The sequence below is a fragment of the Eriocheir sinensis genome, chromosome 23, assembly GCF_024679095.1.
Source record: "Eriocheir sinensis breed Jianghai 21 chromosome 23, ASM2467909v1, whole genome shotgun sequence".
Lineage (NCBI taxonomy): Eukaryota > Metazoa > Arthropoda > Malacostraca > Decapoda > Varunidae > Eriocheir > Eriocheir sinensis.
In genome coordinates, this window is record NC_066531.1 from 18,019,463 (window position 1) to 18,043,056 (window position 23,594).

General features: G+C 46.6%; 1 protein-coding gene across 6 annotated transcripts in view; it reads right to left on the bottom strand.

The window, feature by feature from the left end:
• The window catches only part of LOC127002527 (uncharacterized), a 119,043-nt gene that overhangs the window by 44,606 nt on the left and 50,843 nt on the right, over window positions 1-23,594 (bottom strand). For 3 of the 6 annotated variants that reach the window (XM_050868595.1, XM_050868593.1, XM_050868592.1), the window contains exon 2: window positions 15,587-15,653. In XM_050868595.1, coding sequence (XP_050724552.1) covers window positions 15,587-15,653 — 67 coding nt within the window. Of the gene's footprint in view, window positions 1-13,442; window positions 13,556-15,208; window positions 15,361-15,586; window positions 15,816-23,594 lie in introns of those variants that run through there. The other 3 variants (XM_050868596.1, XM_050868594.1, XM_050868597.1) reach the window with 2 other exon arrangements.

The window sequence follows — 23,594 nt, forward strand, 5'->3', positions numbered from 1 at the left end:
GCGGGATTTGAGAGGTAGAAGACTATCAGTGAGAGGAGGAGAGCTGATGAGACGAAGAGACTTTGACTCAACTCTGTCAAGGAGAGTTTTGTGAGTGAACACCCCCCCACACACATGAGATGCATACTCCATACGAGGGCTGACAAGGCCCCTGTAAATGGATAGCAACTGTGCTAAGTACCAGAATTTGGAAGAATTAGAGAAAGCATGGTGTTGACATTTGGTATGGATAAAGGCGTTTTTGTTAAGTCGAAGAATATAATTGGCACGATTCCGGGCGGAAATGTAAAGATCAAGGTTAGCGGGTGTTCAAAGGCTCTGGTACCTTTTGTGAGCTGCCTTTCTATCTTTGACAGCACGAGAACAAGCGTGATTAAACCAAGGCCTTTTAGCATGGGGAATAGAGAAAGTACGTGGAACGTATACCTCCATTCCAGAGACACTCACATCTTTGATGCGCTGGGCACACACAGAGGGGTCTCTATTGTGGAAGCAGTAATCATTCCACGGAAATCGGAAAAGTACATCCTTAGGTCGTCCCACCGAGCTGAAGCAAAGTACCAGAAGTATCGACTCTTCGGTGGGTCCAGAGGATGTACAGGAGCAATAGGACAGGATACAGAAATAAGGTTGCGATCGGAGGAGCCCAACGGAGAGAACAGTTTGACAGAGTAAGCAGAAGGGTTAGAGGTAAGGAAGATGTCTAGTATGTTGGGCCGGTCTCCAAGACGGTCGGGAATACGTGTATAGGAAGCCACCGCTGAAACGGTCGCGTACTCTCCTCCGGTGAGACAAGGAAAATGGTGTGGCAGCACAGACTCAATTAGTGAATGTTTTGATCTTCTTGTCTCTCGTCGCGCTCCTTGTTGTCCGTGTTGCGTCTTTAATGTTTGTCTCTCTTTTTACTCGTTTATCTTCCACTGTCTGTCCTCGTCCTCCTATTGTTAACTCATACATATTGTTTACTACACACACTAACATTTATATGTAATCTAAACCATACAACATTCATACACACGCATACACACACAAACACCTTTTCAATGTGTTGTGTTTGTCCTTATGACCTGTACGATTTTTATGCCAATAAACAACCCTGACGGATATGGAGTTTCTCTATCCGTGAACCAAATAGCACTCGGAACACTCGCTACCACCTACAATTGTTGACCCCGGAGTGTTGCTATGGTTCAAGGTGGCTTGTAAACCGATGCCGTTTATAAGGGCACTCTCTCCCAGAGCGGTGGACCTGGGTCTGATATGATCCATTCGTCTACCCTCTCCTGGGGCAATAAACTTCAAAACCGCTTGGGGGTCGTGAGGTTGAGCCTCAGGTCAGGAGAAGCATTACGCCGTGGACGTAGTTGCCACCTTCAAGGTTCTCCCCCGCCCTCCCCCAGGCACCCTCTGTGCCCTCTTCCAGGCGCTTTCTGCGCCTCCTCCAGGTACCCTCTGTGCCCCCTCCAGGCACCCTCTGTGCCCCGTCCCCAGGCACCTTCAGCGCCTCCTCCAGGCACCCTCTCCAGGCCCCTTCTGCGCCCTTCAGGCACCTTCTGTGCCCCTGGGTGCTCCTCCCACCCCCTGGCACGCTGGCAGCTAGAGCCTTCACACGCACTTCCCTCGACGCTCTCTCGGATTGCCGTGGCCCCTGGCGCGTTTACGGCAATGCCTTTTGCCCATCTCCACACCGTTCGATTTCACCATGCTGGATGACGACAACTTCCTCTACAACAGCGGTGTCCTTCAGAGCACCACTCTTCTGCTCAGGACCCGTCTACGTGGTTCGCGATTTTGGAGCGCGGATTCAAGCCTTTCAGGATCTATTAAACAACCAACCACTCAACTCACCACAGCTCGACTCACCGTAGCTGTTATCACTGCGCTACTCACTCCAGCTCGACTCACCGTAGCTGTTCTCACTGCGCTACTCACTCCAGCTCGACTCACCGTAGCTGTTTTCACTGCGCTACTCACTCCAGCTCGACTCTCCGTAGCTGTTCTCACTGCGCTAGTCACTCCAGCTCGACTCACCGTAGCTGTTCTCACTGCGCTACTCACTCCAGCTCGACTCTCCGTAGCTGTTCTCACTGCTCTACTCACTCCAGCTCGATTCACCGTAGCTGTCCTCACCGCGCAACTTATCTCAGCTCGACTCACCGTAGCTGTCCTCACCGCACAACTCACCCCAGCTCGACTCACCGCATCAGGGAAGATTTCGTTCCTCCTTTCTCGTCACTGGGGGGGGGTTATCTGTAGCAAGCCCCCGCTGAAACGGTCGCGTACTCTCCTCCGGTGAGACAAGGAAAATGGTGTGGCAGCACAGACTCAATTAGTGAATGTTTTGATGTTCTTGTCTCTCGTCGCGCTCCTTGTTGTCCGTGTTGCGTCTTTAATGTTTTTTTTTTTTTTTTTTTTACAGCTAAGGAAACAGTTCAAGGGGGTAAGGAAAAAAAAAAAGCCCGCTACTTACTGCTCCTGAATAGAGGTCAAAGGAGTGTTCAAAAAGAGAGGTCAATTTCGGGAGGAGAGGTGTCCTGATACCCTCCTTTTGAAAGACTTCAAGTCGTAGGCAGGAGGAAATGCAGATGAAGGAAGATGGTTCCAGAGTTTACCAGCGTGAGGAATGAAAAGTGAAGATGATGGTTGACTCTTACATATGGGGTTTGGACAGTATAGGAATAACCATGAGTAAAAAGTCGTGTGCAGCGGGGCCGCGGGAGGGGGGGAGGCATGCAGTTAGCAAGTTCAGAAGAGCAGTCAGCATGAAAATATCGATAGAAGATAGAGAGAGAGGCAACATGGCGGCGGGTTTGAGAGGTAGAAAAATATCAGTATGAGGAGGAGAGCTGATGAGACGAAGAGCCTTTGACTCCACTCTGTCAAGGAGAGCTGTGTAAGCGGACCCCCCCCCCCCCCACACACACACACATGAGATGCATATTCCATACTAGAGCGGACAAGGCCCCTGTAAATGGATAGCAACTGTGCGGGGGAGAAGAAATGGCGGAGACGGTACAGAACGCCCAGCCTCGAGGAAGCTGATTTAGTAAGAGATGAGATATGGTGTTTCCAGTTGAGATTTTCAGTTAAGGATAGACCGAGGATGTTTAGTGTTAAAGAAGGTGATAGCTGGGTGTTGTCAAAGAATAGGGGATAGTTGTTTGGAAGATTGTGTCGAGTGGATAGGTGGAGTAACTGTGTTTTTGAGGCGTTAAAGGACACCATGTTCCTCTTGCCCCAATCTGAAATAATAGTAAGGTTTGAGGCTAAGCGTTCTGTTGCCTCCAGCCTTGAATCATTACGTTCTTGTAGGGTGAGTCTTCTATTAAAAGAAGTTGAGTAATGCAGAGTGGAGTCATCAGCGTAAGAATGGATAGGACAGTTCGTTTTGAAAAAAAGATCATCAATGAACAACAAAAATAGAGTGGGAGATAGGAGAGAACCCTGCGGGACACCACTGTTAATAGGTTTAGGGGAAGAACAGTGACCGTCTACCACAGCAGAAATATAACGCTCAAAAAGGAAACTGGAGATAAAGGTACAGAGAGAAGGATAGAAACCGTAGGAGGGTAGTTTGGAAAGCAAATAATTGTGCCAGACCCTATCAAAAGCTTTTGACATGTCCAGCGCAATAGCAAAAGTTTCACCGAAACGGCTAAGAGAGGATGATCAAGAGTCAGTTAGGAAGGCAAGGAGATCACCAGTAGAACGCCCCTTGCGAAACCCATACTGGCGATCAGATAGGTCAGAAGTGAAAAGGTGCTTTTGAATCTTCCGGTTAAGGATTAATTCAAAAGCTTTAGATAGACAAGAAAGTAAAGCTATAGGATGGTAGTTTGATCGATTGGAACGGTCACCCTTCTTAGGCACAGGCTGTATGAAGGCATACTTCCAGCAGGAAGGAAAGGTAGATGTTGACAGGCAGAGGCGAAAGAGTTTGACCAGGCAGGGTGACAGCTCGGAGGCACAGTTTTTAAGGACAATAGGAGGCACTCCACCAGGTCCATAAGCCTTCTGAGGATTGAGGCCAGAGAGGGCATAGAAAACATAATTTTGAAGAATCTTTATAACATGAATAAAAGAGTCAGATGGGGGATGAGTAGGAGGAATATGCCCATAATCGTCCAGAGTGGCGTTTTTAGAAAAAAGTTTGAGAGAAGAGTTCAGCCTTGGAGATAGATGAGACGGCAGTGTTGCCGTCAGGACTGAAGTGTGGAGGGAAAGATGAAGAAGTGAAGTTGGAGATGTTTTTGGCTAGATGCCAGAAGTCACGGGAAGAGTTAGAGAAAGCAAGGTTTTGGCATTTTCTATTAATGAAAGAGTTTTCGGTTAGTCGGAGAATAGATTTGGCACGATTCCGGGCAGAAATCGTAAAGTTCGAAGGCTCTGGTACCTTTTGTGAGCTGCCTCTCTATTAATGACAGCACGATAACAAGCGTGATTAAACCAAGGCTTTCTAGCGTAAGGAGTAGAGAAAGTACGTGGAATGTATGCCTCCATTCCAGAGACAATCACCTCTGTGCTGCGCTGAGCACACACAGAGGGGTCTCTATCCTGGAAGCAATAACCATTCCACGGGAAATCGGAAAAGTACATCCTCAGGTCGTCCCAGCGAGCTGAAGCAAAATGCTTGGAGCATCGCCTCTTCGGTGGGTCCAGAGGGTGTACAGGAGCGATAAGACAGGATACAGAAATAAGATTGTGATCGGAGGAGCCCAACGGAGAGAACAGTTTGACAGAATAAGCAGAAGGGTTAGAGGTGAGGAAGAGGTCTAGAATGTTGGGCCTGTCTACAAGACGGTCGGGAATACGTGTAGGGTGCTGGACCAGCTGCTCTAGATCGTTGAGGATAGCAAAGTTGTAGGCTTGTTCACCAGGCTGGTCAGTGAAAGAGAGTGAGAGCCAAAGCTGGTGGTGAACATTGAAATCTCCTAGGATGGACATTTCAGCGAAGGGAGAGTGGGTCAAAATGTGCTCCACTTTAGGGTTCAAATAGTCAAATAATTTTACATAGTTAGTAGAGTTAGGTGAGAGATAAACACCACAGTTGTATTTTATAATAGAATGACAATGAAGTCTTAGCCAGATGGTGGAAAATTCTGAAGAATCAAGGTTGTGGGCACGAGAGCAAGTGATGTCGTTGCTCACGTAGGCGCAACATCCAGATTTGGATTGAAATTAAGGATAGAGATAGTAGGAGGGAACAGAGTAGAGATTGCTGTCAGTAATCTCAGAAACCTGTGTTTCGGTGAGGAGAAGGTGAGGTTTAGAGGAAGAGAGATGGTGTTCCACAGAATGAAAATTAGAAGGAAGACCGCGAATGTTGCAGAAATTGAGAAGAAAGAGGTTTGAGGAGTTATCAAAACACCTCTCGGGTCGGCAGCCGGAAGGGGAGTCCTCCCTGGGGGAATTTGTGGTCCCCCCCCACAGGTGGGGACTCCGAGGCAAGGTGGAGGTGCGCCATTTTGAAATTTGAATTTTGGGAAAAGGTGGATATGTTGTGTGAATGTAATGTGGTGTGGAGAGAGAGAGGAGATGTCTTTAGAGAGCATGCTGAACTACTCTCTGGTGTTGGTGAGACAATAGAGAAACGGTTAGTGAGGACATGGGAAGGGTCTTTGGAGGGCTTCAGCTCCCTTCTCACCTCCCATATATACCTCACCGGGAGTGGCTTGCGCCCGTTCGGTAGGTGTACTCCTACCTACTCCAGCCTGTCTCAGTTTGTCTCTCTTGTTACTCGTTTATCTTCCACTGTCTGTCCTCGTCCTCCTATTGTTAACTCGTACATATTGTTTACTACACACACTAACATTTATATGTCATCTACACCATACACACGCATACACACACAAACACCTTTTCTATTTATTTTGTTTGTTCTTATGACCTGTACGATTTTTATGTCAAGAAAAAAGCCTGACGGATATTGACTTTCTCTATCCATGAACCAATTAGCACGTAGAACACTCGCTACCGCCTACACGTGTAGGGTGCTGAACCAACTGCTCTAGGTCGTTGAGGAGGGCACATTTGTAGGCTTGTTTACCAGGCTGGTCAGTGAAAGTGGATGAAAGACAAAGCTGGTGGTGAACATTGAAATCTCCCAAGATGGAGATTTCAGAGAAGGGAGAGTGGGTCAAGATGTGCTCCACTTTAGAGTTCAAGTAGTCAAAGAATTTTACATAGATAGAAGAGTTGGGTGAGAGATAAACAGCACAGATGTATTTAATAATAGTATGACAATGAAGTCTTAGCCAGATGGTGGAAAATTCAGAAGAGTCAAGGTCATGGGCACGCGAGCAAGTGATGTCGTTGCGCACGTAGCAGCAACATCCAACTTTGGATTGAAATTTAGGATAGAGATAGTAGGAGGGAACAGAGTAGAGATTGCTGTCATTAGCCTCAGGGACCTGTGTTTCGGTGAGGAAGAGGTGAGGTTTAGAGGAGGAGAGATGGTGCTCCACAGAATGAAAATTATGTATCCTACATATCATGAAAATATGAAATATAAGTACTTAGCTACAAAATAACATATACAAGAGGTCGTTGTGGTTAATGCTGTCCATATAATTGTCAATAAATGATGAGCGATGGACCGACGGAGTGGATCATCCGTGCCGAGCGGCCGCTATTTCGCTGACGTCATTTTGAGGTCATTATTAACGTCGACGGATCCGTCAAAACGGAATAGTGGGAACCTTGCCTTACTAATTTCCCTCACCTCCTTCCTTTTCTTCCATCCCGTCCTTTCCTCCCTTATTTTTTCTCTCTCTCACCTTCCTTTACTTACACCCCTCTCTCCCTCTTATCACCTCCCTTACTCCTTACCTCCCTCCATCCCCTCTTTTCCTTCCTTATTATCTCTCTCCTCCCTTTCACTCCCTACCCTCCTTTCTCTCCCTCTCCCCTCTCTTCTCTTCCAGATTCTCTCCTCCCTTAAGCTTTCTCTCCCTCTCCTTCCGTTTCCTCCTCTCCTCACTTCCCAGTTCCCACCTCCTCCTCCCATACATTCTCTCCTCTCCTCCCTTACTCTTTCTCAGTCACGTTGTTTTGTTTTGAGGTGAGCCGAGTACCGCCCCCTCCCCCACCGCCCCCTTGACCCGCTCTATTGTTATATATTTCCATTATTTCTATTTCCCTTCCTTCTGTTTCCTCTATTCCTTCTTTCTTCTTCTTTATTCTTCTGTAATTCTCTCCTTTCTCCTTTTTTCTTTTATCTTCTTCCTTTTCTCCTTTATTACAATTCTCATATTACTGTTATTGTAATTATTATTATTATTATTATTATTATTATTATTATTATTATTATTATCATCATTATTATCTCTCTCTCATATAGAAGAAAAAACTATTAAAACAAAAACAAAAAACGATCTCTGTCTGTGGAAAAGGATTATAATTGGTTTCATGCACTTAATTAATATTCCTTCCTTTACTGTTTTCTGTTATCATATTACGAATCTTATCATTTTCTCCACTGCATGAATATTGCACACATGTTTCTTGTATTAACTGAAAATCACACAGTATGCGCTAACCACTCTTGCAGGAAGGCTGTTACAGTGGCGGACGACTCAATTCGAGGAAGGAAGGAGGGAGGGAGGGAGGGAGGGGGAGGGAGAGCAATTTATTATCTTCTTTATTCTTTGTTCCATATCTCATAATAGAAGGGTGTCGATCCAGTGCAGATGTAGCTAACAGATGTGGAGTAAAGGACCTGCATGGAAACAGTGCTCAGAAGGGAAAGACTCCGATGGTTTGGACATGTAAAGAGAGCAGGGGAGGACACAGTGCTGGGAGTTGTGGAGAGAATGGTAAGATAGGGTGTCCGGTGCAGATGTAGCTTACAGATGTGGAGTAGAGGACCTGGAAACAGTTTATTTTTTCCTTTTTTACATGTGACCTAAAGCGCCGGTAGGCTTTTTTTATTAGGGGCCTGATGGTGGGCCCGAGCCCGTTATGGCGCAGACAATTGTTTATAGTGGCGCAATTATTATTGGCTCATGCTGCCCCCCGGAGATCATTCTTGATTTTACTTGCATAGCTTCTTCTAGAGTCCGGGTTGGTGGATAGTCTTCAGGACAGCATGTGGGTAGTCTTAGGCCCTTCGGCGGTGACTGAAGAATCCCAGGTGGTTAGCGGCGGATTCGAACCCTCATCACCATCAACCCTGCGAATGCGGGGCCGGCACGCTAACCATTCCGCCACCACCTCAGAAACATGGAAACATGGAAATGCAGGCAACATAAAGCCTATTGACTCATTACGAGGTTGCCGGCTTTGGTGATTTAATCTGCTCGACAGGCACTTGGGGCCTGGGGAGCAGATGAAAGCACCTCGACATTGACGAGCAGATGAAAACACCTCGATATTGAGGAGCAGATGAAAGCACCTCGATATTGAGGAGCAGATGAAAGCACCTCAATATTCAGTTTACTCCCGACGCAGCGAAGTGAAGGTCGATTCTATATTTGAAGGAGTTGATAGTATTCGCATTTACTACTTCTGAAGGAAGATTGTTCCAGTGACGGATGACTCGGTTTGAAAAGAAACTCCTTCCGATGGGAAAGACTCCGATGGTTTGGACATGTGAAGAGAGCAGGGGAGGATACAGTGCTGGGAGGTTTGGAGAGATTGGCAAGACAGGGTGCGCAGTGCAGATGTAACTAACAGATGTGGAGTAGAGGACCTGGAAACAATGCTCAGAAGGGAAATACTCCGAAGGTTTGGACATGTGAAGGGAGCAGGGGAGGATACAGTGCTGGGAGTTGTGGAGAGATTAGCAAGACAGGGTATCTAGTGCAGCTAGATGTGGCTAACAGATATGGAGTAGAGAACCTGGAAACAGTGCTCAGAAGGGAGACTCCTATAGTTCGGACATGTGAAAAGCAGGGGAGGATACAGTGCTGGGAGTTTTGGAGAGATTGAAAGTAAAAGTTGGTAGACCTAGGAAAACGTGGGGAAGGTGTATACAGGAAGACTTGGCAGTGATGGGATTGGATGAGCATCAGGCAGAAGACAGAGCAGAATAGAGGAGACCCATAAAGCGTCCAACCGCTCAGGAAGAGTGAAAACGGACGTTAAACGAAATTATGATGATGATGATATCTCATAATAGAAGAAGAAAATAACAGAACTAAGAACATTACTTTCAGTAACTTCCTCTGCATTGCGCCACGTAGGGCTACAGCAGACGCTTTTAAAATTAGGAACAGCAGACGCTTTTAAAATTAGGAACAGCAGACGCATTATAAATTAGGAACAGCAGACGCATTATACATTAGGAACAGCAGACGCATTATACATTAGGAACAGCAGACGCATTTAAAATTAGGATGAGTAATCACTTAAATTAACTTGAGAAACAAACAAAGATTAACATGATCCTGAGGGGAAGTAGGCACCCGTTTATTATATATATATACACGTCTGTACATCATCAAGACCCCAAGACCCAGACCAAGCATTCCTAAACGTATACTATAGTTGCAGCACATGAGTCTGAGGTCTTCGTTATCGTGTTCTGGCAACTTGCCATTACACATGCACACACACATACAGCTACATAATCAGCGACCTTATTTTTTTTTTACAACAGAGGAGTGGCCGAAAGATAGAGCTGTGTGGGTGGAGCAACCCACACGTGCGATGCATACTCCATACGAGGGCGGACAAGGCCCTTGTATATGGATAGCAGCGGTGCGGGGCAGAAGAACTGGAGGAGACGATACAGAACGCCCAACCTCGAGGAAGCTGATTTAGTGAGAGAAGAGATGAGAAGTTTCCAGTTAAGATTTTGAGTTAAGGATAGACCGAGGATATTTAGTTCTGAAGAATTATAAGGTGACAGCTGAGTGTAGTTGAAGAATAGGGGATAGGTGTTTGGAAGATTGTGTCGAGTTGAAAGGTGGATAAATTGGGTTTTTGAGGCATTGAAGGACACAAAAACCCAAAGGTTCCTTTTATCCCAATCGGAGATGATAGCAAGGTCTGAGGTTAAGGATTCTGCAGCCTCAGTCTTATAAACTAAAACAGATTTTTACGACAATTTCAATAATATGATTAATACTGACGTGCCCTATGCGTAGACTATCATATAACATCGTAGACGCCATGACGCCAGGTTGCCAGAGCGCGATAATTCACCTCAGTCTCGGGTGCCGCGACGAAACCAAGGCTGTTACACAGAGACGGCCTTGGCACAGCACAACTATAACTCCTCCTCCTCATCTCTCTCCTTTCCTTTCCCTCCTCTTCCTCCTCACTCAGGCTTAGTGATGCGGAAGACGAAGACGAGACCCTCCTTGTCACAGAAATAGTTTGGGACGATGCGCCGCTCCACCTGAAGGAATTATGACCATCATTTCAAATACGTGACTTTCTCCCCCTGGCCAGCTCCTGACCATCTCATTATACCAGAGTGTCGTGACAGGCGCCCATACAGTGAACAGCCCCGCCAGACAGAAACCTCGATTAGAGTAAATGTTTTCTTGTACCAATGTTGCCAGATAGTTGTACTCAGCCTCTTATATTTACCAACTTCCGACCCCAAAACTGTCTCCTGGGGCTCAATAACTAGATTAATTTATATCTATCGTTAAAATAGTGAATTCCTGATGTTTCTTGGCAATAGTTAGGTGTCAAAAAACGGTAAATACTATGCTCTGAGTACGATAATCTGGCAACACACACACACACACACACACACACACACACACACACACACACACACACACACACACACACACACACTCACCAGAGCCTTCGCACTCCTACTAACCATGAACTTTACATTTCAGCCCGGAATCGTGCCAAATCTATTCTCCGACTTACCAAAACCTCTTTTCATCAATAGAAAATGTCAACACCTTGCTTTTTTTCTAATTCTTCCCGTGTCTTCTGGCACTTAGCCAATAAGATCTCCACCACTTTCACTTCTTCCTCTTTCCCTTCTCTCCTTAACCCTTACGGGAGCACTGCCGTCTCATCTATCTCTAAGGCTGAACTCTTCGCTCAGACTTTCTGTAAGAACTCCACCCTGGACGATTCTGGGCATATTCCTCCTACTCATACCCCCTCTGACTCCTTTTTGTCTGTTATTAAGATTATACATAATTATGTCTTCTATGCCCTCTCTGGCCTCAACTCTCAGAAGGCTTATGGACCTGATGGAGTGCCTCCTATTGTCCTTAAAAACTGTGCTTCCATGCTGACACCCTGCCTGGTAAAACTCTTTCGTCTCTACCTATCATCATCTACATCTACTGGCAGTATGCTCGTTCCAATCCCTCAAACTATAGCCCTGTAGTTTTACTTTCCTGTCTATCTAAAGCTTTTGAATCAATCCTTAACCGAAAGATTCAAAAGCACCTTTCCACTTATAACCTTCTATCTGATCGCCAGTATGGATTCCGCAAGGGGCGTTCCACTGGCGATCTTCTTGCTCTCGTAACTGACTCTTGGTCATCCTCTGTTAGCCGTTTCGGTGAAACTTTCTCAGTTGCGCTAGACATATCGAAAGCCTTCGATAGAGTCTGGTACAATTCTTTGCTTTCTAAACTGCCCTCTTTTGGATTATATCCCTCTCTCTGTTCCCTTATCTCCAGTTTCCTTTCCGGCCGTTCTCTCTCTGCGGTGGTAGACGGTCACTGCTCTTCCCCTAAACCTAACAACAGTGGTGTTCCACATGGGTCTGTCCTATCACCCACTCTCTTCTTTCTATTCATCAATGATCTTTCCATACCAAACTGTCCTGTCCACTCATACGCCGACGTCTCCACTCTGCATTATTCAACTTCTTCCAATAGAAGGCCATCCCAACAGGAGGTACACGACTCCAGACTGGAGTCTGCAGAACGCTTAACCTCAGACCTTGCTATCATTTCCGATTGGGGTAGAAGGAACCTTGTGTCCTTCAATGCCTCAAAAACTCAATTTATCCACCTATCAGCTCGACACAATCTTCCAAACGCTTATCCCCTATTCTTCGACAACAATCAGCTGTCACCTTCTTCAACACTAAATATTCTCGGTCTATTCTTAACTCAAAATCTAAACTGGAAACTTCATATCTCCTCGCTAAATCAGCTTCATCGAGGTTTGGCGTTCTGTATCGTCTCCTCCAATTCTTCTCCCCCGCACTGTTGCTATCCATGTACTGGGGCCTTGTCCGCCCTCGTATGGAATATGCATCTCACGTGTGGGGGGGCTCCACTCACACAGCTCTTCTGGACAGAGTGGAGTCTAAGGCTCTTCGTCACATCAGCTCTCCTCCTCCAACTGATAGTCTTCTACCTCTTAAATTCCGTCGCGATGTTGCCTCTTTCAATTTTATATCGCTATTTTCACGCTGACTGCTCTTCTGAACTTGTTAACTGCATGCCTCCCCCCTTCCCGCGACCCCGCTGCACACGACTTTCTACGCATGCTCATCCCTATACTGTCCAAACCCCGTAAGCAAGAGTTAACCAACATCTTCACTCTTTCATCCCTCACGCTGGTAAACTCTGCAAAAATCTTCCTTCATCTGTATTTCCTCCTGCCTACGACTTGAACTCTTTCAAGAGGAGAGTATCAGGAGAGGAGAGTATCAAGACACCTCTCCTCCCGAAATTGACCCCTCTTTCGGCCACCTCTTTTGATTTTTTTTTTAGGAGCACCAAGTAGCGGGCTTTTTTTTATATTAGTTTTCTTTCTTTGTGCCCTTGAGCTGTCTCCTTTGTTGTAAAAACACTCACTCACTCACTCACCATTCTTTGCGACGCGCACCAGGTCGTCGAGGCCACTGACTGGGATGTGACCTTCGCCCATACCGCCCGAGATGACCACCAGGTCGTAGAGAGAGAGAGAGAGAGAGAGAGAGAGAGAGAGAGAGAGAGAGAGAGAGAGAGAGAGAGAGAGAATGTAGAAGAAAAATACGTATATTAATCTTTACATATGAAACAACAACAATAACAATAATTCCACTCACACAGCTCTCCTGGACAGAGTGGAGTCTAAGTCTCCTCGTCTCATCAGTTCTCCTCCTCTTACTGACAACCTTCTACCTCTTAAAGTCCGCCGCTATGTTGCCTCTTTTTCTATCTTCTATCGATATCTTCATAATGATTGCTGTTCTGAACTTCCTACCTGCATTCCTCCCTCCCTCCCGCGGCCCCGCTCCACACGACTTTCTACTCAAGCTCATCCCTATACTATCCAAATCCCTTATGCAAGAGGTAAACTCTGGAACAACCTTCCTTCGTCTGTATTTCCTCCTGCCTATGACTTGATTTATTTCAAGAAGAGTGTATGAAGACACCTCTCCACTCGAAATTGACCTCTATTTTGGCTACTCTTTACTTTTATCTTTCATGGGAACGGCGGGTAGCGGGCTTTTTTTTTGTACTCTTTTTGTTGCCCTTGAGCCGTGTTCTTTGATGTAAAAAACAAATCACTAATACCTTTGGGCACGGTGGAGTGTCCGCTGCCGATAAACTCCAGGAAGTCGTTGGTATAGATGCCAGTCTCCCGCTGCTTCATCATGCCCTCCGACGGGTCCACAGCGTCTATGTGCCTGTGGGAGTGGCTGTAGTAGTAGCAGTAGTAGTAGTAGAAGTTATAGCAGTAGTAGTAGTTGTTGGGAATCAGTAAATTTACCCTACCCAACAGTTAGGTCACTCGCAAAGTGAATAACACACCCGTCAGACAATCCCAAAGAAACAAGTGCTTACCAGCTTTTAGGTGGTGAAGGTATCCAACAAGCAACTCCAGACAGCCGAACAAATAATAATCCTACCGGATCCGTGTAGTAAAATCTATCTGTCTCAAATAACTGCTGGGGGCACTTAGCTGAGAAGCGGGTTTCAAAAGATATTGTTGTCTCTGAAGTCTCGTTGCCGGGTGTAGTATCCCTCAGTCAGGTAATAGAAGGCACACTGCGTCCGATTTAATGGGTGGGCTGCAGTACCTTGGTCTTTACTTTGTGAAGGCCGGTGGTGGAGTGAGCGAAAACCAACCACGTGGGTCTGAAGCGATGTTTTGAATTTCTCTCGCCAGATGGCGTGGCTTTCCTCTCTGTTTCCATCGGTTAAATTATCCTTGCTCTTTAATTATAATTCAGCAAGGACAATTAGTTATTATTTCATGAAAGGAAACACTTCACTATTGTTTTTCCTTTCATGGTAAATGTGGTTAGTCTTCAGGCAGTGAATAAGTTGATTCTGTCTCGGTTTGGGAGCCGATGACCGAAGTATTTAAGTACCATCCAAGGCTTAGTTGAGCTCAGGCGATACTCATAGTTGGCTTGAGCTCTCGGCCCGAGACTAGTTCCATAAGGGAAATAGTTAATTTGTCTAATCCCACGGTTAACTGGCCTAATTCCTAACATAGTATAGTCTATCGATTTTAACTTGAGCCCTTAGGCGTGACACAAGGGTTCCCCACGAGACCGCGCTGGTGCCACATCACTCCATTACTCTCCTCAGAGAGGGTGGCTACCTCTCTCTCTCTCTCTCTCTCTCTCTCTCTCTCTCTCTCTCTCTCTCTCTCTCTCTCTCTCTCTCTCTCTCTCTCTCTCTTTGCATGGCTGCGCAGGGCGCGAGAGTGAGATCTACTTCATTTGTCCATTGTGGCGTAACGCTGAATGGTGCGGCCTGGCGCCTGTTGCCAAGGTCCGTCAGGCGGCAACGTTGCATGAGCCACGTTGCCAAGTGATATGGAAGGTTTACTGAGTCGTTGTCTTTCCCTCTAATCCCAAGCCATTCATAACACCACGCAGTCGTATTATGAATATATATATATATATATATATATATATATGTATATATATATATATATATATATATATATATATATATATATATATATATATATATATATATATATATATTCCAAAAATAGATAACGTACAGACTAACAGTGAGACATAATGCCATGCGCAGGTCATTGCTAGATCTGTAAACAAATGGGGTTGTCCCGGGCTAAGCCACAGGGCTCAATTTTAAGTTAGAGTTGATGGAGTATAGTAATGCCGCTCCTGCCCGCTCCCAGTTCCCACCCAGCGGCCCTGCCTCTACACAAGCTGCTGTAATTTCCAACACATCATCTTCATCTCTTGGGGTTGGACTCGTGTTGAGGCTTAGGCATTGGCAGGCAGGAGGCAGTGGACTGGAGGATATTTAAGTATGGTGACCGGACATCCCCCTGTCTGCGGCCCTGCGGCACCCACCTGAAGCCTTCCCGGTGGAGTTCGCGGCCCACACACCCCGTCCCGGCGGCCACGTCCAGCACCCTGGCCTTGGCTCGCCGCTCCAGGGGTACCCAACGCAGCGCCTCCTCCAACGTGATGGCGGGGCCACGGTACCCGCCTTTCCAGATCATCTAAGGGGACGGGGAAGCAGATGATTACAGGTGCGTACCCCAGGGGCCGCATCACTTCACTCCCGGACCTCACGGAGTAGTCGCCGGTTTAACGCAAAATCATTCCAGCGATACCCCATGATTCTGCGTAGGCACTTGGTACCGAAGGCATCTCTCTCTCTCTCTCTCTCTCTCTCTCTCTCTCTCTCTCTCTCTCTCTCTCTCTCTCTCTCTCTCTCTCTCTCACCATCTCCTCGTAGTTCTCGGACCACTCGTCGTAGCCGGCCGCCATCTCCTCCGGCGTGATCCCCGGCCTGTGGACGTTCGCGTCCACCCTCATTGCCACGTCGCCCTGACTGCCGCCCTCAGACATTATCCTGCAGCAGGGAAGAGACGGGAGAATTACAGGCAGGGCATGACTACAGTACAGTACAATTCCTTTATACAGCCTTTATATATTTACAAAGGTAGGTACGGTTTTCTAGCCGCACTCCTCGCTGACTCGCCGGCTGGCTCTCAAGCTCCGCCCACCTCCATGACAGGCATGGCCCGCCTCTCTCTCTCTCTCTCTCTCTCTCTCTCTCTCTCTCTCTCTCTCTCTGGAATGAAATAGACGAAGCAATTACATAGTTAGTGCAGGGACGATAGCTTGGTTTAAGAGTAGACTGGATAGCTACATGGACGAGGATGACAGGTGATAGTGAGGTGTGTGTGCAGTAAGTCTCCCCAGCTTATTTCACCGCCATCTTAAGTTTCTCTCTCTCTCTCTCTCTCTCTCTCTCTCTCTCTCTCTCTCTCTCTCTCTCTCTCTCTCTGTGTGTGTGTGTGTGTGTGTGTGTGTGTGTGTGTGTGTGTGTGTGAGAGAGAGAGAGAGAGAGAATCGTGATAAGGCTGTGATGAATGAATTACACACACACACACACACACACACACACACACACACACACACACACACACACACTCTGCCAGGCTTCACGGTCTGACAGGGCGGCAGTTCGAGCCCGCTCAGGGCGAATTCTTTCCGTTGACTAGGAGTGGTTACTATCCCCCCTTGAGCAAAGGGGATGGGGTGTGTGGTGTGTGAAGTCCTGGCAGTACCCAGAGATCGACGATAAAGAGCACTTGCTCATGTCGGGAGGGTACCTGCTGCTGGCGATTATGAGCTTCGGGAGGGCAGCATGAGCCAATGCAAGATGGCGCCACTATAAACACTCGCCTGCGCGAGAACGGGCTGGGCCGACCATCAGGCCCCACCGGGAAGAAGCCTTGGGCAGACCATCAGGCCCCACCGGGAAGAAGCCTACCGGCGCAATAGCCCGCGACGTAAAAAAAAAAAATAGTCGCCATGTTAACCATTTTTCTTTTAATCCGACATAAAAATAGTTGTAAGCTCTAAAATGTCCTACTTTTATGAAAATTCCATTTAAAAGAAATATGTTAAAATCCTTCAACCTATTAGGCCCGACACGTATCATTCAAGTCACTTGTCGGGACCCAGAAGACCATAACAGCACAATTAATTAATAGTGACCCCAATCAGAGGCAAATACCGGAGGGAGATATGGAGACAAGTATTGTAAATATGATAGGAGAGGGAAGTGTCACGGGGTAAAATAAGATTAATAACAGGAGTGTGCTCACAAGGAGGTAGCTAGCCGACAAGGGTTGATTCCCGCGGCACGCCAGGAGACACGACGGTGTACACACCCTGACTAGGGAGTACTAACACGACTTACCAGCTCAAATCTCCCGTGGGGTTCTTATTTACTCTCCTTATGGGGCTGGAAGGCACATACGCACAGGCAAAAGGGTTACTGATAAAGCTCGTGTACAACTATGCACAGACTTTATTACATAAAGGAACAAGACACGGACAAATCTCACATACACACCCACCTGAGCCTAGCGTTTCTCGTGCTCGCACAAGACTAACGTGCCCTGGCTACACTAACAACTAGCTACTTAACTTAGTGCGGAGGGAGAAGAGTAGAGGCTCGTTGCACAGCCTTGCTCGAGGTGGCTGCAGCTTGTCCTTCCTGCCGTGGGTCCTCTCATCAGGCGCGTGATGTCGGCGGTAGATGCGGCTTTCAGAAAGAGGCCGCCGCGGACTCGACACACCCAAACTGAGACCCGGTGTGGGCTGTATCCCGAAGTGGCGAAGCCCAGGATCCCCGCACTCCAGCAGGAGGAAAACCGCGTGGTGCCAAGAGGTAGGCGAGTAGAGGAACGTCGCCCGTGACCTCACCAGACGGCGGTCAGGGAGAAGTCAGCCCCGAGCCGCGGCGAGTGACCTGACGGGCCCCAACTCGCCCGGCCGAGATGCAAAACGCTGCTGGCGAGGAAAAATACAACAGAGGGTGCTGACAGCACTCTGAGCAGTACTGCCATAGGCAGATATCGTTACACTTCTCTGACGCGCAGCTATAACTTGCAAGTGCATGGCACCGCAATATAAACAGCGGAGCAAGCTACGTACAGACACGAAGAGGAAAGCAACAATCGCGAGCTAGCAACACAGGCCGCCCAGCCAGGCCGCGGGCGGCAACAGCCCCCATGGCGGGAAGCACAAAGACAATAGCCCAACATCCTCACAGCAGAGGCGTACAAGCTGCAGTAATGCACACACTACTATGCACCTGCAGAGAGTGGAGTGGTGACTCCTGAAAGTGCGTAAACGCAGGTAAAACACAGCGGGCGACCCGCACGAAAATGCACGCCTTGGCATCACTACGCTCGTCGCCTAGGCAACGAACAGGCTGAGTCATCGTGACCCGCCCCGCGCCTAGGTCACGTGACGAACTAGGAAAACGCGTCAACAGCTTCCCTATAGCAAATACTATAAAAATAACTTGTCGCGAATCTAAACCGAGACAGGAAGGAAAGCAATTAGTCAGATATACAAAGTCGTAAACGTCTGATAAGCACTAACATTAACAAGGGAGGTTACGGAAAATACCAAGACCCACATACAGAAAACAGATACGGTACCCAGTAGGCGTGGTCAGAAAGTGTGGAAAACCATTCAAAAGACTTTAAACACGTGACCTCAGTCGTGACGACATGCTATAAGCGAATAACTAAACAGATAAGTCACTGTGGGAGCGTCATAAGAGTGAATCACGAATAGCAGGATAAGTAAACAATACAATATAATGAGCGAGCCAATGTTTGTTGACAGGAAGTATTGGCTACTGGTTATGTAGAAAATTAAAGCGTGTCAAGAATGTAGTTCCGCCTCATGCAAAGAAAAAATGTGACCTAGAAATCAGTAGTAAGACCAGACCGAGCTTGGTTCTCGCCTCAAGCAGACCTGCTACTCACTCAGCTGAGAATGGCTGTTGTGATCTTAATCGTGAGTAGAAATTCGAGAATCTAAGGGAAACCGACTGTATTGTCCTGGAGATTATAATGTAGGAGATGTGTAGTAGGATTGAGTGGGACAGGATTGTGATTATTTTATTGCGATGTAAAGCAAAGGTAGAAACCGCTGGGTGTGGTATAATTTGGTGCTTCCGTGAAATTGTAGTAGATAATACTATAAGAATGTGTTATTAGGATTTGAGGAGAGTACATAATTATTGTGATGTAACCAGAGAGAAGCAAACCACTGCTTGTGGAATGACGAGTGTTATTATTATTGGCAACACCTGAGCTCATATTGTAGTATTATGTTTTAGACATGTCGTTTGTCATATGTTGTATCCATTGCTGAATATGCCAGTGTTATGATCGTCTGAGCATAGAATATTGCGTAAGGCAATTACTTTCATTTAATTTTAAATAAATGTATATTTTCTTTTTCCCTTGATTATCTCGGAACACCAGTCTCTAATAACAACTTCAGCCAGATCACTCTCCCAGGGATACGAGACGGTGATATCATTTATGGAGTAATTAATGAGTGATGAAAGAGTTGTTTTAATACAAGCTGATGCAAATAAAATAAAATGTAAGAATTAAATACAAGAAAAGAAGGATCCACAAACTTTGCCGCCCGCGTTCGTTACCCTTAAAAAGGAGGGTCTTGAAATTATGATATAATAAATACGACCCTCCAAACTTGCTGATTCATTCAGTCATCTGTAGTTACCTAGTAATCTTTCAATGACATTTTGTACCAATCTTACTTCTCTTCTATAAATACTATCCGTTAAAATTACTAATACCTATGTAATTAATCAAGCACTCGATAACATCTGTAATCGTCATTCAGGTGTGTCGAGACTTCTGAATAATGTACGTACGTCATTAGGCTCGGGATATCGCAGATAATGGCGGACACTCGACTTTCTTCGCGGACAGGTAAAATACGGGACCTAACACTAACCCGGGAACACACACGTTACCGCATTAATCACACGACGGACTCAAAATAGCCTCGCAAACCGCCTTGGCGCCAAGTCATTACAAATAAGTCATCCAGTGTGAAAGAGGCTCAGCCTCCAAGACACATTACCGGCAGCCTTAATGGAGGAGTTCGTTTCCGAGCGGGAGAGCGTGCGAGGAAGAGCCAGTTTGCCGGATTACTTGTTTTCGTCTTTTTCTTGAAGGCCGGACTTGGAGATATTTGTATAATGAATGATGTATAACTATTTTCAATCACAGCCACTATCACATCTTAGTGTTGCTTAATACAGATGAAGGTTTTCCTTATATACTTATTTGTCATAGAGAGAGAGAGAGAGAGAGAGAGCTTCCTCAGGCAAGCTACCCATTTATCGACCAGCCCGAAAAGAAAGAAGGATGAATAGCTGGGTGAGCCCACTGACTGCCCAAGCCGGGATTCGAACCCGGGCCCGCGGATTCGTAGCTAACCACTAGACCATGGAGGCATAAAAAAAGATTCAAGGGGTGAGAAACTTGCTATATGTGGAGAGACTCAAGCATCTAATGCTAACGTTTGGTTGCACTGCACACACTTTAGATGTTCGGGCTCATGATCGGACAATTGGTAACATAAAAGAAAATGTGGTTCATGTTATAAAATACGTTTGAAACCATCACCCTGCCTCAGCAAGATATGGAGAGAGACGGTAAATGTCTTGTTCTGCTCCAGGACACTAGACGAACATCGCGGCGGAATTTAAGAGGTAGAAGACTATAAGTATGAGGAGGAGAGCTGATGAGACGAAGAGCCTTAGCCTCCACTCTGTCCAGAAGAGCTGTATGAGTGGAGCCCCCCCACACATGAGATGCATATTCCATACGAGGGCGGACAAGGCCCCTGTATATGGACAGCAACTGTGCGGGGGAGAAGAACTGGCGGAGACGGTACAGAACGCCCAGCCTCGAGGAAGCTGATTTAGTAAGAGATGAGATATGAAGTTTCCAGTTGAGATTTTGAGTTAAGGATAGACCGAGGATGTTTAGTGTTGAGGAAGGTGATAGCTGGGTGTTGTCAAAGAATAGGGGATAGTTGTTTGGAAGATTGTATCGAGTAGATAGGTGGAGAAAATGTGTTTTTGAGACGTTGAAGGACAACAGGTTCCTCTTGCCCCAATCGGAAATTATAGTAAGGTCTGAGGCTGAGCGTTCTGCAGCCTCCAGCCTTGAGTCGTTAAGTTCTTGTAGGGTGGGTATTCTATTAAAAGAAGTTGAGTAATGCAGAGTGGAATCATCGGTATAGGAATGGACAGGACAGTTCGTTTTGGAAAGAAGATCATCAATGAACAACAGAAAGAGAGTGGGACATAGGACAGAACCCCGTGGGACACCACTGTTAATAGATTTAGGGGAAGAACAGTGACCGTCTACCACAGCAGAGATAGAACGGCCGGAAAGGAAACTGGAGATAAAGGAACAGAGAGAGGGATAGAATCCGAAAGAGGGTAGTTTAGAAAGCAAAGACCTGTGCCAGACTCTATCGAAGGGTTTCGATATGTCTAGCGCAACCGAGAAAGTTTCACCGAAACGGCTAAGAGAGGATGACCAAGAGTCAGTTAAGAGAGCAAGAAGATCGGCAGTAGAATGCCCCTTGCGGAACCCATACTGGAGATCAGATAGAAGGTCAGAAGTGGAAAGGTGCTTTTGAATCTTCCGGTTAAGGATTGATTCAAAAGCTTTAAATAAACAAGAAAGTAAAGCTATAGGACGGTAGTTTGAAGGATTGGAACCGTCACCCTTCTTAGGCACAGGCTGTATGAAGGCATACTTCCAGCAGGAAGGAAAGGTAGATGTTGACAGGCAAAGGCGAAAGAGTTTGACCAGGCAGGGTGACAGCGCAGAGGCACAGTTTTTAAGGACAATAGGAGGCACTCCATCAGCTCCATAAGCCTTCTGAGGATTGAGGCCAGAGAGGGCATAGAAAACATCATTTTGAAGAATCTTTATAACAGGCACAAAGGTGTCAGAGGGTGGATGAGTAGGAGGAATATGCCCAGAATCGTCCAGAGTGGAGTTTTTAGAAAAAGTTTGAGAGAAGAGTTCAGCCTTAGAGATAGATGAGACGGCAGTGTTGCCGTCAGGACTGAGGAGTGGAGGGAAAGATGAAGAAGTGAAGTTGGAGGAGATGTTTTGGGCTAGATGCCAGAAGTAGTCGGAGAATAGATTTGGCACGATTCCGGCCAGAAATGTGAAGTTCATAATTAGCATTAGTTTGAAGGCTCTGGTACCTTTTGTGAGCTGCCTCTCTATCATTGACCGCACGAGAACAAGCGTGAATAAACCAAGGCTTTTTAGCGTGAGGAGTAGAGAAAGAACGAGGAATGTATGCCTCCATTCCAGAGACAATCACTTCTGTGATGCGCAGAGCACACACAGAGGGGTCTCTATCCTGGAAGCAATAATCATTCCATGGAATGGAAAAGTACATCCTCAGGTCGTCCCACCGAGATGAAGCAAAATGCCAGAAGCATCGCCTCTTTGGTGGGTCCAGAGGGTGTACAGGAGCGATAGGACAGGATGCAGAAATAAGATTGTGATCGGAGGAGCCCAACGGAGAGAACAGTTTGTCAGAATAACCAAAAGGGTTTGAGGTAAGGAAGAGGTCTAGAATGTTGGGCCGGTCTCCAGGACGGTCGGGAATACGTGTAGGGTGCTGGACCAGCTGCTCTAGGTCGTTGAGGATAGCAAAGTTGTAGGCTTGTTCACCAGGCTGGTCAGTGAAAGAGGATGAAAGCCAAAGCTGGTGGTGAACATTGAAATCTCCTAGGATGGAGATTTCAGCGAAGGGAGAGTGGGTCAAGATGTGCTCCACTTTAGAATTCAAATAGTCAAAGAATTTTACATAGTTAGTAGAGTTAGGTGAGAGATAAACAGCACATATGTATTTAGTAATAGAATGACAATGAAGTCTTAGCCAGATGGTAGAAAATTCAGAAGAGTCAAGGTTGTGGGCACGAGAGCAAGTGATGTCGTTGCGCACGTAGGCGCAACATCCAGCTTTGGATTGAAATTTAGGATAGAGATAGTAGGAGGGAACAGAGTAGAGATTGCTGTCAGTAGCCTCAGAAACCTGTGTTTCGGTAAGGAAGAGAAGGTGAGGTTTAGAGGAGGAAAGATGATGTTCCACAGAATAAAAATTAGAACGGAGACCGCGAATGTTGCAGAAATTGAGAAGAAAGAGGTTCGAGGAGTCATCAAGACACCTCTCGGGTCGGCAGCCAGAAGGGGAGTCCTCCCTGGGGGCATTTGTGCCCCCCCCCCCCCCAAGGCGGGGACTCCGAGGCTTGATGTAGGTGCGCCATTTTGAAATTTGAATTTTGGGAAAAGGTGTATATGTTGTGTCAATGTAGTGTGGTGTGGATAGAGAGAGGATCTGTCTTTAGAGAGCAAGCTGAACTACTCTCCGATGTTGTTTAGACAATAGGGAAACGGTTAGTGAGGACATGGAAGGGTCTTTGTAGGGCTTCAGCTCCCTTCTCACCTCCCATATATACCTCATCGGGAGTGGCTTGCGCCCGTTCGGTAGGTGTCTTCCTACGTACTCCGGCCATATGATGATACCAAGTTCGGTAGAGTAATTGAGTCGGATCAGGACGCTAGTATTCTCCAGGATGAACTAAACATTGTATGACAGGGCGGATAAATGGCAAATGGAGTTCAACAACCCCTCACATAACTATTGCTTAAATGACGCTCCCTCAAGCAGGTCTGGGTGCGAGAGGGATTTAGGGGTCTTAGTGAGCTCTGATCCCCGTCCAAGGACACAATGCATTCAAGCTAGAAATCGAGCAAATAGGGTACTGGGATTTATTTCAAGAAGCGTAAGCAACAGAAGCGCCGAAGTCTTCCTCAAACTATATTTAGCATTAGTT